The sequence below is a fragment of the Oncorhynchus kisutch genome, linkage group LG20, assembly GCF_002021735.2.
Source record: "Oncorhynchus kisutch isolate 150728-3 linkage group LG20, Okis_V2, whole genome shotgun sequence".
NCBI lineage: Eukaryota > Metazoa > Chordata > Actinopteri > Salmoniformes > Salmonidae > Oncorhynchus > Oncorhynchus kisutch.
Genome location: NC_034193.2, coordinates 33,529,315 through 33,546,217, shown reverse-complemented (window position 1 = coordinate 33,546,217; position 16,903 = coordinate 33,529,315). Strand labels below are relative to the sequence as shown.

General features: G+C 41.0%; 1 protein-coding gene across 4 annotated transcripts in view; it reads right to left on the bottom strand.

Annotated features, from left to right (window-relative positions):
* Positions 1–16,903, bottom strand: part of LOC109865631 (spectrin beta chain, non-erythrocytic 1) — a 100,986-nt gene that overhangs the window by 66,214 nt on the left and 17,869 nt on the right. The window contains exons 2-3 of one of the 4 annotated variants that reach the window (XM_020453964.2): positions 16,173–16,388; positions 6,713–6,802 (exon numbers count right to left, since the gene is read on the bottom strand). In XM_020453964.2, coding sequence (XP_020309553.1) covers positions 6,713–6,802; positions 16,173–16,323 — 241 coding nt within the window. In that variant the 5' untranslated portion in view covers positions 16,324–16,388. Of the gene's footprint in view, positions 1–6,712; positions 7,173–13,341; positions 13,455–16,172; positions 16,389–16,903 lie in introns of those variants that run through there. The other 3 variants (XM_020453961.2, XM_031799408.1, XM_020453962.2) reach the window with 3 other exon arrangements.

Here is a 16,903-nt window from a genome sequence, read left to right as displayed (position 1 = left end):
AGTTGATCCGGCTTTCTAACAGTAGAGAGGTTAAACCTGCTCTTAGACAGCTTTCTGGCTATAAGTGTCAGATTATGATCAGATAGCCCAGTAACCATATTGAATGATTTAGTCACTCTCTCTGGTTTATTAATGAACACCAAATCAATCTGTGTTTTAGAGCAACAAGTCACCCTGGTTGGCCCTTTAACAAGCTGTGTAAGGTCAAAGGTATTAGTGATTGTTTGAGGGTTTTCCTACAAAACTTGTCTTCATAATTAATATTAAAATCTCCCATTAAGATTACCTCTTTCCCAAAGTCACATTCCCTAAGCATGTTAAACTGATCAAAAAACACACTTTTGGTGGAAGGTGGCCTATGCATTCCAATAAGGGTAAAAGACATTTGGGGAGACAGGCCAATACATTCTAGTTCATTATCACATGACCAGTCAATTTGTTTACATCGGATATGTTCTTTAATGTAAATCATCACACACCCTCCTCTTCCTTCAATCCTGTCTCTCCTGAAAACATTGTAGCCAATCACAATCAAAGCAGCATATGGAGAGTGTTTATGGAGCCGTGTCTCTGAAGCAGAGGAAGTCAAGGTTGGAGTCTGAGTCGATGTTGAATTTGATCACTTTTTGGAATTGCACTACGAATGTTCAAGTGCCAACCCTAGTAATCCCTTGGGCTTAACTCGTGGGTCCCAGATGACACATTGAAAAAAAGTGACATTTTCTGTGTTTTCTGACGGGTGTGTTTAGGCCAATTTGTTTTGTTTTGATTATGGGCAGTTCGGTAGCGCAATTAACAATCCCTCCCGCCTGCCCTGGATGCGGGGAACTAATTAAAACAGCCTGCGTACCAGAAGCAGAGTCAGGGAACGCACATTGCGACTTGGATATGTTTGAAGAGTTAAAATCTATCCTGGAGCCGGGTGAGCCGAGAGAAACCATGGGACCATAGCACTCACCCACTTCCACAGAGGCAACGATCAGCTCCATAAAAACTCTCCATATGCTGCTTTGATTGTGCCTGGCTACAATGTTTTCACGAGGCCATCCACCGCTTTCCACTCCGGTGAGCATCGCTGGCTCGGTGATGTTGGGCCCAGGGTTGAGTTGCACAACCCCGGAGAGCAGGAGGGTAGTGAACAGGTAGTTTAACAGTTTCCGATAAATGTTGGACTTGTGTTTGTTACGCCTACGCGGTTCAGTGGAATAGGGAGCGAGGTAGACTTGGCCATTATTCAGAACATTATGGTACGCTGTGTACTGTCCGCTCCAGTGGAACGGTGAACATGTGTTTGGTGTTGGTATTCTCCGGTAGTAGACTGGTTTCATCCCAGCAAGGACGCACTGAGATTATCAGTAGAGCAGCTACATAACTGACAATCACGGCAGAGTACTGGAGAAAAAAAACACACAATTGCGCTTTAACTCTTTGCATGAGTTGCTTAGCTGGGGTCGGCGTACACCTGGTGGTTTAGATAAAATTACAGCATTCGAATGAGAAGCCGCACCACCCTGTCTTCCGTCCGCCATTTCGTTACATGTACTTTACTAGCATAACAAGGTTGGATACAGGCCTATCGTGACATGTACTTTACTAGCATAAAAAGGTTGGATGGCAACCTTTTTAGTGTCACTAAAAAACATGCAAACGGTAATTGCATTGGAAGGTACATTCATTGGAGGGTACATATTTTGTACATCATACTTAATGCTATTTGACCCTGTTCTTATCCAAATTTCATCTATATGAGCGCATGGAATACTGCTGTGTCAGTTTCTGTGTCTTAAGTAGAAATTGTCCACAAATATTGAATTGTAAAAGTCTGTTATATTAATTGAAGTGCCCTTTAATATGGACCACATGGAAAATTCCATAAATCTGATTTTTATATGAATAAAGACTTGCTATTAGTGATTCATTTTATGCAGGAAAAAAAACCTGTCCCTCTTTTAAGGTCAACTGAGGGAAATGTTTAGCATTTTATACAGGAGTAATAAAGGCCTAGTGCACTAATTTGGTGGGAATTTATTTTACTTAATTTTGTAAATATATTTTTTATATTCATTATCTATTTATTGTGATTTATCAGGGGGTGCCAGCACCCTCAGCACACCTACTTCCCGCGGCTATGCAAATGGAACCTAATTTGTGGAATAAGCCATATACTCAAGTATATCCACTTATTTATCGGAGGCTATTCATGAATTTCTTACTATTGCACTGATTAATAGGGTCCTTTAGCCCTAATCGTGTTGGATATCACTCTCTTCCAGAGAAAATCATCCCAAATTATGACCTTGACTTGACCCACAGCTCTATTGTCTTTAGAGTTCAGGAACAAAGAAGTCAATCTAACCAGCTGGGATATGAGCAGTCTGGTCATCATGACTGACACAGAATAGAAACTATTGATTTATTGACGCATCTTGTATCTCTATCCTGGGGGCTAACTCTCCAGTTCCCAAAAGCTAATCTCTCATCTTATCTCAACAGGGATGCACATTCATTCAAATTCCAGTTTGGTTTCTTTTCTCTCAATTTTTTCCTCTTTCCAGGTTTCGGCAGGAAAAGGAGATCTTGATTAGGGCACTACTCAGGAATTGCAGAGTTCAAGGCACTTTGGATCACTACCCCACCCTTAGCTGGAAGGAAATACTGAATGTGGTGAAAGATTCGAATGATTGGAAGAGACTGAAAACAATCATTCAGAGGGACAACAATAACAACAGCCATTTTGTTTAGGCCTAGATATATATATGATATAGCATTCATTGGCAAACTAACAAATGAACAGACTAGAAATCAGTATCCAAGGATGAAAAACAAAGGTGAAAGACTGGACATCTTAGTGAAGCAGTTCAAAGGTTGCTTCCTTCTTCCCTCACTGTTGAATCAACATCCTGTGGTGTGTGGCGGGCCAGAAGATTGAAATTCTTCCTGTGTGTAAGGGCTGGATTAATGGATGAGGTTACACTGCCATGTTTAGAGGGGTGACTAACCACAGGACAAATGCGTTGTCAAATCCACATCCAACTTTGGTTGATATTTGATTGAGTTGTCATACAGGAAGTCAACTTCATGCAAAACCTGAAATGCTACTGTTGATTGTTGTTTGAAAACTAGATCGAAATTATACCAAAACTGTGTGTGTTAATGATGTTTTGCCCACCAGCAATGTTGATGTAATAATATTATGCTGACAAAACACATGGGAAAACAAGGAAACATAAATACCAGGTACCGTACTTGACAAGATGTCTCCATGTCATAAAGTGGATAAAGTCCCTCCATTGATAGAAGGGTAAAACAGATCATCGGTCAGATAAGTCATGGTGTTATTAAAGAACAAACAGTCCATCTGCCATAAAGCCTCAGATTATCACACAGGCAACTACCAACAGCTATATACTTCAAATCAATGACTCAACGTCAACATTTCCTTGGCAGTCAATGCCTGGCAAAAGGGAAAATAAAGCACTAAACAGAACATGGCTTTGTGTCCATTTACACACAGTTAAAACATTCACTACATTTCAGTATCACTCACTCTTATTTATGTCTTTGAATTATCTGACATGTTTTATCATTACTTTACTTTACGGTAAAGATGTGGTTGAAAATCTCAAGATCATTCTTACTATTCTCAAAAGTCATAATAGCACTATATTTTACAGTAGTTTCCACTGGTATTTACCTGGTATTAACTAGGACGATGGCCGGAATTCAATCCGATCACACTTCGTTGACAATGCACCTTTAAAGGTAATTTCCGATTTAGCCGACATATGCAGCGTTTACTGTGAATGCGTCCCAAAAGCAGAAAACAACCTTTAAAAGCTGCATTATTGACCAAACACGATTAGATTTAATCCCAGCCTATGCAAATATTATTCTCTGGTACTTACTTATCAGAATTCAACAACTGAGGGCATAACAGAAGTTAACATTCAATACTATATTTCGGGGGTATCCTGCAAATGGGGAGTCAAGGTCAAATAGTCGGTCAGTGTAGCTAAATCGAGTAAATCAAACTTGTTAAGGCCATAACTGCACTCTTTTTCAACACGCTCTCTCAAGTTTGCCCCCTTCCCCAACCAACCCATTCAAAGACAGTTCCATAACTTTCTGTTGCCGTCTTTTTTGTCTTTCCATAAAATATTTTCTTGCCAGCAGAACAGGCGTTCATTTAGAGACTTGACTGTGGTGGAAACCGGGTTGGCAGGGGCCTGTTTGCCGACAAAAGTATTACTTCAGCACTCAAGTCTGTGTGGTGGTAGTCCAGGTCATTGGTGTGGAGAAAGAGCTACAGTCTGGTACAAAAGCGACTGGAGTGCATCTAAGAAAATCTTTTTACACTATTGTTCCGACCCAAACAATATAACGTTCGATCGGATATTGTCTTTTCACACTGTCCTTTCCAGCACGGCTTTAGCAACTATGGTGGATATGTAACCAAGCCAGCGCAAGCTTGTCAAAGCAAATGATTAACCTAAAAAAAACACTTCAAGGACTCAGATTAAGCCTACTCTTGGATAAAAAAGGAGCAATGGAAAATCTCCATTAAAAGTGCTTTTAAGTACAGGAGTACAACCAGCCTTAAATGTATTCGATAAAACAGAACAATTCATGAGACCTGACAATGCACTTTCAATTTCCTTTCGTTTGATACAGCCACGGGAACACAAAATGATTTGCTAAATGTTTTTCACAGTTCATGTCTGTTTGTAAAAGGTCACTGGCACAATGACACCATGTAGCTATGCTGAAAATATAACACATTTATGTTACTATGAACCAGAGAGCTCTGCCTAATATCAGGTCATGCGATAGACTAGAGTCCTGTCTTGGGGACGTACTTGTACATCAAGCTGTCTCATGCTACAGAAACAGGAGAACTGTTCTATGACCAATTCTGGGTGGAACAAGGCTACTACTTACTCTGGCTAAAATCAAGGGTCACAGGGATTCAACCAATGGTAATCTTACTCCCCTTACAGTATGTCTGAAATCTTCAGTTGAACGTTACTGTTCCTAGATCCTTTGAGACCCTATCAACATTTGTTATTTATTGAACCTTTATTTAACTAGGCAAGTCAGTTAAGAACAAATTCTTATTTACAATGACAAGCTACCCCGGTCAAACTCTCCCCTAACCCGGTCAACTCTGTGCCGCCCTATGGGACACCCGATCACGGCCGGTTGTGATACAGCCCAGGATTGAGCCAGGGTCTGTAGTGACGCCTCTAGCACTGTGATGCAGTGCCTTACGCCACTTGGGACCCTGTTACAGTTCTACAATTTCCATTATCAGCACACCAGGTCAATCCATACATTTTGCCATATCTTCACTCAATTTAAAAATATGATGAAGCATAACAATTTCAAGCTAGCAGTACATGACACAAGAATAGCAATCAATAACGTTGACTCTGATGTTTTATCAATTCAGTCATCCCATGACTTAGTAAAGCCAATAGACCAGAGGATGAAAGTTCAAGTCTATCTCTCGGTCTTTCTTTTCATTCTGGCTGCTTTACAACATTGGACAAGGTTTCAGCAGTCAGTAAAATATACACAAAGCTACATATTAACAAATGGCACACATTCATCCAGTCGTATCCACGTAGTTGTTGTGGCCAGTTTATACCATTCAAGGGAGCAAAACTGGACAAATTCTGACCATTGCTGTAGATTTGATGTTGTATTAATGAAAAGGGGACTCGTGTATATAAAACGTATAGAAGAGAGACATTCAACAACACATTAGTGCATTCAGACAATTATTCATAGAGAGACTGAGTTAATGACTGATATTTTCATGTGGCAAAGACCACATTCTCTTTGGGATGAGAGAAACCCTGACAAAGATGTCAACAAAGACAGCAGGACTATTTTAAAAAAAGATTGTATGATAATGGTTACATTGGCATGTTCATTTCTCATTTTTTTCTATTGCAGTCTAACCTGGGGTTCATCTTAATGAAAATATGAAAATGAATGTAAAAAAATGTATTTAGAAAATAAGTAATTTTATAGTAAATATACTAAACAAGAGTAAACAATATCACACTGTGTAACTAATAGTAATATATGCCATTTTTGTCAAAAATACTTATACTAACTGTGTAAAAATATATTGTTAAGCGCTATCATTTCCTAGAATTTGTCTCCTTTAAAGTGTATTTTCATGGGAGGGCTGGACAAAAACAACCACTCCCACTTTCCCTGTCCCCTCTCATGCTATTGTTGTCCTGACTACCCGCTAGGAACTAGCATGCATGCCGTTTAGATAGTATTGTGGATTGTGTGTTTGTAGACAGAGGGCCTTTTTCGAAAAACAGCTATTCAGTATTTTATTGTCAACACTAAATGAATATCCCCCCCAAAAAAGACAGCCTTATAATCCAGTCTGAAATTCATCCTTTTGCCAGATCACAGTGCTGCCATACTAAACGTGACATATCCACCACTAACAGTTACCGTTTCCTTTAGGATTAAGACACCCAATTTGTTTTATTTTCTAAGAAGTAAAAGAACAATGAAATATAATGCTCTTCATCCACATAACATTACCCTGATAAAGAACTGCCAAATTCAACACAGACGATCCAGAATTCTCTCTCTAGACTCTACCATCTATATGCTGACAGAGAATATAGCATAGCAACACCTATAAACAAAAAGGCGCCTGCAGCCTCCAGCATTCACTTACCTTGAAGCTGTTTAAAGCGCCCTTCTAACATGTTGTAGTTGAAAGCCACCTGAGCAGGGAAACCCGAGTCCGGCTCTGTGAATTGTACATCTTTCCCACCCAACTCCCAGTCCATTTCCATAGTTCCAAACTAAAACTGGGACCCGCTGAAAGAAAATTTCCCCTCGGACAAAACAAGCACAGCAAGGCGAAAAACGTAGGGAAGTTAAGAAGGGATCCAGTGGGCTCTTTTAGCCTCCTACCACCACCACCCTTGCTACACCACAAGCCCCAAAAAAGAATCCAGTAAAAGTAACAAAAGGAAGGAATGTTCTCAAGGACACTACTCTTCCCAGAGCAGCCACTGAAGGAACAGGAGTGGAGAAGCTGGATCTGTGTCAGATAGGTGGCACAACATGCTTCTTCTTCTCTCTTGATTAGTTCCGTCTTCCCTCTCAACCCATTCAAAAGCAGCCTCTGCCCCACCCCCTCTCACGCCCCTCTCCCTCTAGGTCGTGAAGCTGCTCACCCATTCAGGAGTGCACACTTTTGAGTGGTATTGCCCCCCCCCCCCAAAAAAAAAAAATTGCTGTACCTCATCATCAACTGGCAGACAGTTAAGAAAGGTGTCCAATAAAAAAAAGAGAATGAAAGGGGTTTTCCTCACACACAGCACACCTTTCATAAGTCTGGAGGGAAAAGTGGAGGAGGGGATGGGTTTAGAGAGGGAAGCGGAACAGGAGTTTGTAATTCCGTCACTGGCTAGCCACGGCCTGGGAGCTCAGTGATGATGTCACCACCTCATGTCCATGCAGTGGGGAGAAAGAGGGAGGACGTTGGGACGTACTAAGCCTGAAGAGAGGAGGGGGTAGAGGGAAGCTAGCCAGGATACAAGCCTGCCAATTCCCAGCATTGTTGTTCAGACAATATACAGAGGAAAAAAATCTGGCCATTCCAGAAATGTATAAATGCTGATTTGGAATAATGTGAGCGACCAATGTCAAAAAGTGACCATACAAACATCCTGTTTCAGAGGTGTACTGAAAGCCTCCCCCTCTTTCTTCCTAATGGATGAATAGTCCACATATTGGCCCATGAATGGTTGCTTCCCAAACAAAGGAGCACAATCAACCAGTTTCCACTAGGCAGAACATCACAAAGCGAAAACGATTCGGATTACAAATCAAACATAAATAGCTAAGGTACCTCAGCGAACACTGCCAGGGAAAGGACAGACATAGATTTCTCTCTAAGCAGAGACACTTTCTATAACAGTTATTATTTCATATTCTGAGCTAGTCATTACAAAAGTATGGTCACACAAACAAACAAAGTAATTGTAAAGTCCAGAAAATCCTAGTAAATACAACCAAATTTAATCCATACCATACAAGACTCTGACAAAATGTTTTCCTTAATGATTCCCCTTTGGATTTAGCCACTGACTCAACCATGTTGCCTTATATTCATGGCAGTCTCAGGAGTTCTCTGCCGCAAGAGTATTTTTGCTACACACAGTAGCAGCACCATCAACAATATCCCATTTGTCCCCCTGTTCATGAGAAAGCCTTGTGGTGAAGGAGGAGGCCACAGATATGATGTTATGAATTTATGCTCATCTCAATACCACGAGTCTTGCAGTCATTTGTTTTCCAGCAACTGTGCGAAAAGACAAATCAAAATCATTACGACAATGGACACAGGGAATGAGAAAAGGCCAGAAGGGACACCGTCTGTCTTTCTGCTGTCTGCCTCTCTGACTGTCTGTCTGTCCAACTCTAGGGATCTACATCTAGGGATCTGCATCTATGTACAGTAGTTCATGTGCTTGGGCTGTTTGATTCAGGAACACATGCTAATAATGACACTAGAATTCCCGTAATATAAATTATATTATTATGTGTTAAATAATATTATATTTGTTGGATCACAACAAAGCATAAGGGAGGGGTAAAAAATGATATGAACAAATATACACTGGGTAAAAACACATGACGAATATACTTTCCTAGTTGTACAGAGCAAAAAAAAAGTCATGAACAGGAAATGGCACAAACACACGACACATTAAAACTTCTTATGGGCAGGTGGGACGGTAGCATCCCACCTGGCCAACATCCGGTGAACTTGCAGAGTGCCAAAGTCTCAAGTCTTAGCACTCAAGTCCCAAGTCAAGTCCCAGGTCAAAAACAGGTAAGTCCGAGTCAAGTCTCAAGTCCTAAACTTTGAGTTTTGAGTCCTAAACAAGTCAAAAATGTTCACCAAATGTAATACCATTTCATATTTTTAACAAGAGTATGAGTTAGTATATTACATTTACGCAAATCATGAACGCTTTTAAAAATATATTTATTACTTTCCAAATCAACTTTATATTTCCATGGAAATACATGGGTAGCCATGAGGAAGACCCCCCATAGCAATCGACTATCAAGGATCGCAATCTAGCGATGTAGGCTTGTACACAATCGCCTAACCTTAACACACACCCTCTCTGTGTGTGGTTACAGTAGGCTAACGTATGTCAAAGGTTTTAGGAATAGCAGTAACATCAGGCAGGATTTAGGCTACCGACTGCCTAGCCAGTTGAACCTCAATCTTGGGTGCAATGATCACGTTCCCGCACTGACTGACTGTGTGGAGGCTCACTGATTTAACGTTACGTTAGCCTACATGCTACACTAGCAAAGTTAGAAACTATATAACTGTCGGCTATATTAGCCACGACTTACCGTTCTTTGTGCAACTTCAAATGTCGAACAAAGTTGGAAGTTATTGCGCCTCCGTCTGTAATTTTCTTCCCACATGTTTTGCAAGTTGCAATCCATTTTTTGTTGATACAGCGTAGTCTTTATATCCGAAAATAATAATTTGGGGTATCATCTTTCCAAGGGCTCTGTCTGAATTCACCCGCCGACATTCCTCTGCGCTGCCATGCGCAACTTTTTCTCATCTGGTACAATTTGATTGGCTGCTGTCTGATTCAAACTGTAATCAGTTAAATGAAGAGTTGATGCGCTACACACTTTTTTTAATAGCATAATTTTTTATATTTGGGCTTGGGGAGAGTATCAAGTCAGGTCGAGTTAAAAGGCTCATGTCCAAGTTAATTCCCGAGTCATTGGTGTTAAAGTCAAAGTCGAGTTGCAAGTCACCTCTGCTCCCTACTTTACATAACCTCTTTATACAAGCCTCTTCATCTAGACCTGTAATGCTCGGTTTAAAGACAGATTCTTAGACAAGAAAAATACATACATCCTTCCACATGACTCACCTCATAGGAATTCCTATGAAACAGAGAAAGGAAATAGGGTGGTGACATAGGGGTGTGGGTTTCTGTGATGGTCAACCTCTGCGATAATCAGACAAATTGAAAAATACCAAAATATTGGAGAGTGAAATCTCTTGAAAATGTCAAATTGAGTTGTTCATAACAATTACACAGTCTTCCATTCCATTTCCTTGTGGCAAGGTTAATGTATATATGCTTTTATTTTAGTTGGATGTGAAACAATCGCCTTTGCTGAGCTTATGAAGTAGCTTCTTCTCAAACATTTCACATGATGCTACAAAGAATGAATGAGGTCAGAACAATTCATGGAGAATGGCCAAGCCCACAGATTTGCAGTAAGTGGAAAATGTATGCACCAAAATAAACCTTGCTTTTCTGACTTGACCTTGAAATAGGACACCTGCATACAGATCTCCAATCTTATTTTGATCACTCTGTGGTCGCAGAGAAGCAGGAAGAAATTAAGAGTTCAGAAGTGGCCAAAAGTTTTGAATGACAAATATTAATTTCCACAAAGTTTGCTGCTTCAGTGTCTTTAGATATTTTTGTCAGATGTTACTATGGAATACTGAAGTATAATTACAAGCATTTCATAAGTGTCAAAGGCTTTTATTGACAATTACATTTAGTTGATGCAAAGTTTTAATTGGCATGCTGTCAATTAACTTCTGGGCCACATCCTGACTGATGGCAGTCCATTCTTGCATAATCAATAATTGGAGCTTGTCAGAATTTGTGGGGTTTTGTTCGTCCACCCACCTCTTGAGGATTGACCACAAGCTCTCAATGGGATTAAGGTCTGGTGGGTTTCCTGGCCATGGACCCAAAATATCGCTGTTTTGTTCCCCGAGCCACTTACTTATCACTTTTGCCTTATGGCAAGGTGCTCCATTATACTGGAAAAGGCATTGTTCTGGATGGTTGGGAGAAGTTGCTCTCGGATGAGTGTTGGTACCATTCTTTATTCATGGCTGTGTTCTTAGCCAAAATTGTGAGTGAGCCCACTCCCTTGGCTGAGAAGCAACCCCACACATGAATGATCTCAGGATGCTTTACTGTTGGCATGACACAGGACTGATGGTAGCGCTCACCTTGTCTTCTCCGGACAAGCTTTTTTCCGGATGCCCCAAACAATCGGAAATGGGATTCAGAGAAAATTACTTTACCCCAGTCCTCAGCAGTCCAATCCCTGTACATTTTGCAGAATATCAGTCTGTCCCTGATGTTTTTCCTGGAGAGAAGTGGCTTCTTTGCTGCCCTTCCTGACACCAGGCCATCCTCCAAAAGTCTTTGCCTCACTGTGCATGCAGATGCACTCACACCTGCCTGCTGCCATTCTTGTGCAAGTTCTGTACTGGTGGTGCCCCGACCCCTCAGCGGAATCAACTTTAGGAGACGTCCTGGCGCTTGCTGGACTTTCTTGGGCGCCCGGAAGCCTTCTTCACAACAATTGAACCGCTCTCCTTGAAGTTCTTGATGGTCCGATAGATGGTCGATTTAGGTGCAATCTTACTGGCAGCAATATCCTTGCCTGTGAAGCCCTTTTTGTGCAAAGCAATGATGATGGCACGTGTTTCCTTGCAGGTAACCATGATTGACAGAGGAAGAACAATGATTCCACGCACCACCCTCCTTTTGAAGCTTCCAGTCTGTTATTCAAACTCAATCAGCATGACAGTGTGATCTCCAGCCCTGTCCTTGTCAACACTCACACCTGTGTTAATGAGAGAATCACTGACCTGATGTAAGCTAGTCCTTTTGTGGTAGTGCTGAAATGCAGTGGAAATGTTCTTGGGGGATTCAGTTCATTTGCATGGCAAAGGGGGACATTGCAATTGATTGCAATTCATCTGATAACTTTTCATAACATTCTGGAGTATATGCAAAATGCCATTATACAAACTGAGGCAGCAGACGTTGTGAAAATTCATATTTGTGTCTTTCAAAACTTTTGGCCATGACTGTCAATGTTGCTTTCGCAACAGCTAATGGGGATCCTACAATTTTTTCTGAATGCTTAAACACTAACAGTGGTTCTTGAAGTACTATCTCTGAAACCATTAACACTTGGAGCCAATGGATTTACGAAGGGTGCCAAACTGAATGCACGTTCTCTGCTTTACACTCAGTTTGTAATTTAATAACACACTTCTAGCAAAACTGTAAACATTGGTCTGTACATTGCTACACTATTTTGGCAATTGCCTTTCCACATTGACACGTGGAAACACTTTCAGATAATTAGTTAACTTACAAATCAGAGCTTGAGCACTATAAATAGACCACAGGTAAACATTTGGTTTTGGACAACAATGGAGACCAATATTGGACAAAGAGTAAGAGGGGTGAGAACTAGAGGAGGACGAGGAGGTGAAGAAGTAAGAGGAGGAGGAGAAGGAAGAGTTGAAGTAGGATGGGGAGAAGGAGAGGACGGGGAAGAGGAGTCAGGAACATAATAACTGATGAAATCAGAGCGACCGTTGTTGACCATGTTGTCAACCATGGGATGAGCATGAGGGATGCCATGGGATGAGCATGAGGGAGGCTGGGCAATGGGTTAAACCAAATCTGAGCCGCTATACTGTTGCAGGTATCATCTGGATATTTCAAAACGAGAACCGGTAAATAACTAAGTGCTGTTGTCTTACTGCTACAGTAATATGTACTGTACTTTCATAATGAGAAGGATCTATCACTAAAACAATTCAAAATGTTTTTACAGAACTGCAAGAAAACCAGTATCTGGTTAAAGAGGTCAACTGTTCACCCCAGAGCAGGAGCCCCACATTGTAAATATGGTCATTTCAAATAACTGCATCAGACTCAGAGAACTGCAGGGCCACATAATGGCAGATAACACCATATTCCAAAACGTCAGCGTGAGTCTCTTTACACCATCTTATCATTGGTACTAGATCTGGAAGTGTATAGTGCTACATCATATTGACTGATCCCTGCCTTTTCGTACTGTGCTACATTGTTTTGTCTTCTTTCAGAGAGTCATGGAGCTAGAAGCAGATGCAGTGCATCATGAGCTAATATATGTGGACGAAGCAGGTTTCAGCCTTGCAAAAACAAGGGGCCGTGGCAGAAATATCGTCAGACACCGTGCCATCATCAACGTCTTGGGACAACATGGTGGCAACATAACAATGTGTGCGGCTATTAAATTACAATAAATTATGTATATGAACAGCATGACGTGAAATGGAACTGTTGAATGGCATGCAATGCCTAAATGTATTTTCTGTGCGGCCTTCTCTGCATGATTAATCATCAACGTTCAGTGTGTGTGTATACGTGTGTTTGTGTGTGAGTGTGTGTGCTGTTGTAGCGTACCGTAGGCGTATTTACTTACAAAGTCGCCATAAATTTGCTGCGAGCGACGCGTTCTCCAACCATTCCATTGCAAACAGCAAGTAGGTCTACATGCTATACAGATCAGCGTTAAAAAAAAGATGGCCATAGTCTATCCTCCCCAAGAACGTATGACAACTGAAGAGAGGATATGCCGAGAAAGAATGGCAAATTAGCCGAAATGCAAAAATACAAAATATGCAGGTGCGACATATCAACTCTCTGGATCCATTCATACATTAGACCAGTCATCACAACACTAGCACCCTACCATATTTAGGCCTACTCAAGTCCCCAATAGAAAACATCTCTTAAGCTACATGGCTTCTATAAATTGAATTGCCTACTATATGCGCAGCCAACAAGCGACCTCTCGACGTAGTTATGATAGACAACATCCAATCTCAATCTCCCTCTCACATTCAAATCTCCACTAATATGTGGCACTGGCAGAGGCTCAAATATAAACTGTTCTTAAGCACAAAACTGTTGATACACTGACCACAAAAGCACTTGAGGAAATAAAAATTTGCAAAAAAAAAAAAAATCACAATGTTACGTTAATAAAAGCGGGCGCACGGTTGGCTACTGGTCAGATTCGCAGACAATTTACCCACTGCGCTATTCATTGTGCTGAATCTCCACTAGCCTAGGCCTGTTTGTTTAGCTGAGAATCTGATGTTCCCTGTGACAGTCACCACAATAAGGGTCTTATCATGAAGTATAAACAGCCACAGCCTTCCCAAATTCCCCCGATAGCAGGTGTAAGGGGAGAGAAAAGAGTCAACAAGCTGTCTGACAACTTTCAGTCAAAGGTAGGCTAAAAACGAATGTAATTTTCACTAGACCGCATAATATTTTACCAGTCGGCCAGTGCTTCATAGGCCTAGGCTACCTTAAAACTAAGATACAACAAAACAGTGTTGTGACTTTGACAGGATTTTAAATTGATTAAATTGCAACAAATACAAAAACAAAACTTTAGATGAATGTGTATATTTCTCCATTTAGTGCCAGATATTCCTATGCTTTTAAGCACTTCTGGTTGGAACAGAAATTTCTCGGGATAGAAAATTGGTAGAATCTCTGAAAAATATTAAACCTTACTTACTACCACATATTTGTAAGATGAGCATTGTACTGTATTTCTCTCTTATGGCCATGCGGCTGGGTTGTGAAGAAATAAAAAATTGCCACCCCACGTCAGTACGTGAAGGAAAAGGTGATGTCTTCGCAATTCAGCTACACCTGTGAGAGGTCATAGCCAGAATTCTTTAATCTGGTGATCCACCTGAAGGAATAAAAATAATACAACTCAATCTGGCAACCCTGAAATTAATGAGATGACCTGCCATTCATTGTCAGGGGGCCTGATCCTGAACCAGATGGTACACATTAAAGTGGCAATATGTAACATTTTGGGCGACCTGACCAAATTGACATAGAAATGTGAATTATAGATTGATCATTCTACTTGAAAACAAGTATAGGTAGCGGTAGATGTGTTCTATGTCCACTATTTCTATGCTTTCTGTTCTTAAGTTTTGTTTTTGCATCTTTTACTTTCGGTTTTGTACACCAGCTTCAAACAGCTGAAACAACAATATTTTTGGTTATGGAAAATACAATTTACAGTGGTTTAGAAGGCATAATGACTCTACACTATACTAGCTTATTTTGTCACATAAACTGAAATCAGGTGAATTATTAGAGTTTTAGCAACCAGGAAACGTTGCTATATGTATGTTGGCTGCTCGTGTGGGCGTGTGTGTGTGTGTGTGTGTGTGTGTGGGGGAGGGGGTTACAGAGTTACCAAGCCACTGGGAATGTAATGATGTTACTGTTTGAGTCATATGGGGCGAGATGATTTTCAGATGCAATAGTAACACCAGTACTGTAAACATCAAGCGGGCCCTCTTCAATCAAATGTTTTGAATTAATTTTCCGTTGACTTCATTCTCATTTTCATTTTACAAAGCAGAACAAAGTTTAATAGCAGAATGACCCGTTTTCGATTCAACCCAAGGCGCCTGGTTACTAGTAGGTAGGTGTTCATCTAGCCATTGAAGACACTCTTGACTGCAGCAAGTGGAGGTGGGGGAGAGGCGTATGCTACGCTGGGCAGGAATGCAGGAAAACACAGTCATGTGAGAAGCAGGATGCTCATCGGAATGCAGAGGGCTTTGTGGTCTCCGGCCAGAAAGAAGAGAAACCATGGAACACTTTCTCATTTCTATTTTTTATCATTTTTTCTCTCTTGTCAAAACACTTTGCTTAATTGCTGGGTTGGCTTCTGGTTCTGTGCAGGCATTTACCTATTGAAACTCTCTCTCTCTCTGTAAGCATCGGTGACTTTGCCATGGGGATTTTGTACATAATCTCTCATTTAAAACAGCTCAATGGTAGAAAGTCACAACTATTCTTCTATTACCGCCAACAATAATTGCTTACAAATGTGCACCAAATGATCACTTCTTATTTTCTGAGTTGAATTTCTCAACACACATTGAGCTATTTACAAATTAATGATGTGGTCACCGAGCAGTTTCAAAGAGGTTTCTTCCATATCTTCCTGTATCCGTCTGCAAACATCTACTTTGAGCGTTTGCTTTGCCTGCCTGGAGTGCCAGGTGGGTGGAGTTTGCACTTTTGGGATAATTTTTATTGGTTTCATTGCATCAGGCAAGCACAGCTACAGTATTTTGAATAGTATTTGAACCGAAGTCCAGGTGTACATCATCATACAACCATTGCTATTCTATGAGATTAAGTAAATGCAATGCCAGCAACAGGTGTTATCCTGACACTATCTCTCCTCTCCGCCTCACTCACCTGCCAGGGCCTTGATGCGCGAGCGCTCGAACAGGCGAGCCGAGCTGTTCTCATTATCCCACTCGTCATCCCAGCGGCTGTTGACCGTGTCGCTGCTACTGTACTGTTGCGTGATCTCCATGTGTTCATATTCCGCGGCTACTGTAGTCATCCTGACCTTTCACCCCTGACCTTTTCACCGATTACACTTCTTCATCAGTGGCTTCTGATGAAGCCCTGCAATCACAGAAACAGAGAGAGACATGTTCACATACACGCCACACTCAGTTAGGACACCAGGGCTGTATTAGGTGTAGGATGAAGTTGCCCCGAGATGCTGATCTTCGGTCAGTTTAGCATATTCCCCTCTAATGGTTTGTGGTTAGGGTTGTGGGAAGGGAAGCTGATTCTAGTTCTGTACCTGGGGTGAACTTCTCCCAGCAGTGGAATTACATATTGTAGATGGCGTTCCAAGTCGTCTATATGCTGTTATGCTGTGCATCTCAAAATATTGCTGTATCATATTAATGTGGTTGTGAGATCTAATCATCTGTGCAGCACGACTACAGAAAAGATGACCTGGAACGCAACCATTGTATAAGGGCAGAACTATGGGGATATTTTGAGTAAGATTTCAGCCTGATTTTTCACGCTATACTCTCAGTTAGTTTCCTAAACATGGTTCATAGGTAAACAAATGGAGCAATAGGACACAATGTCTATCTCTTGGTTTAATCACATTTTCCAAATAT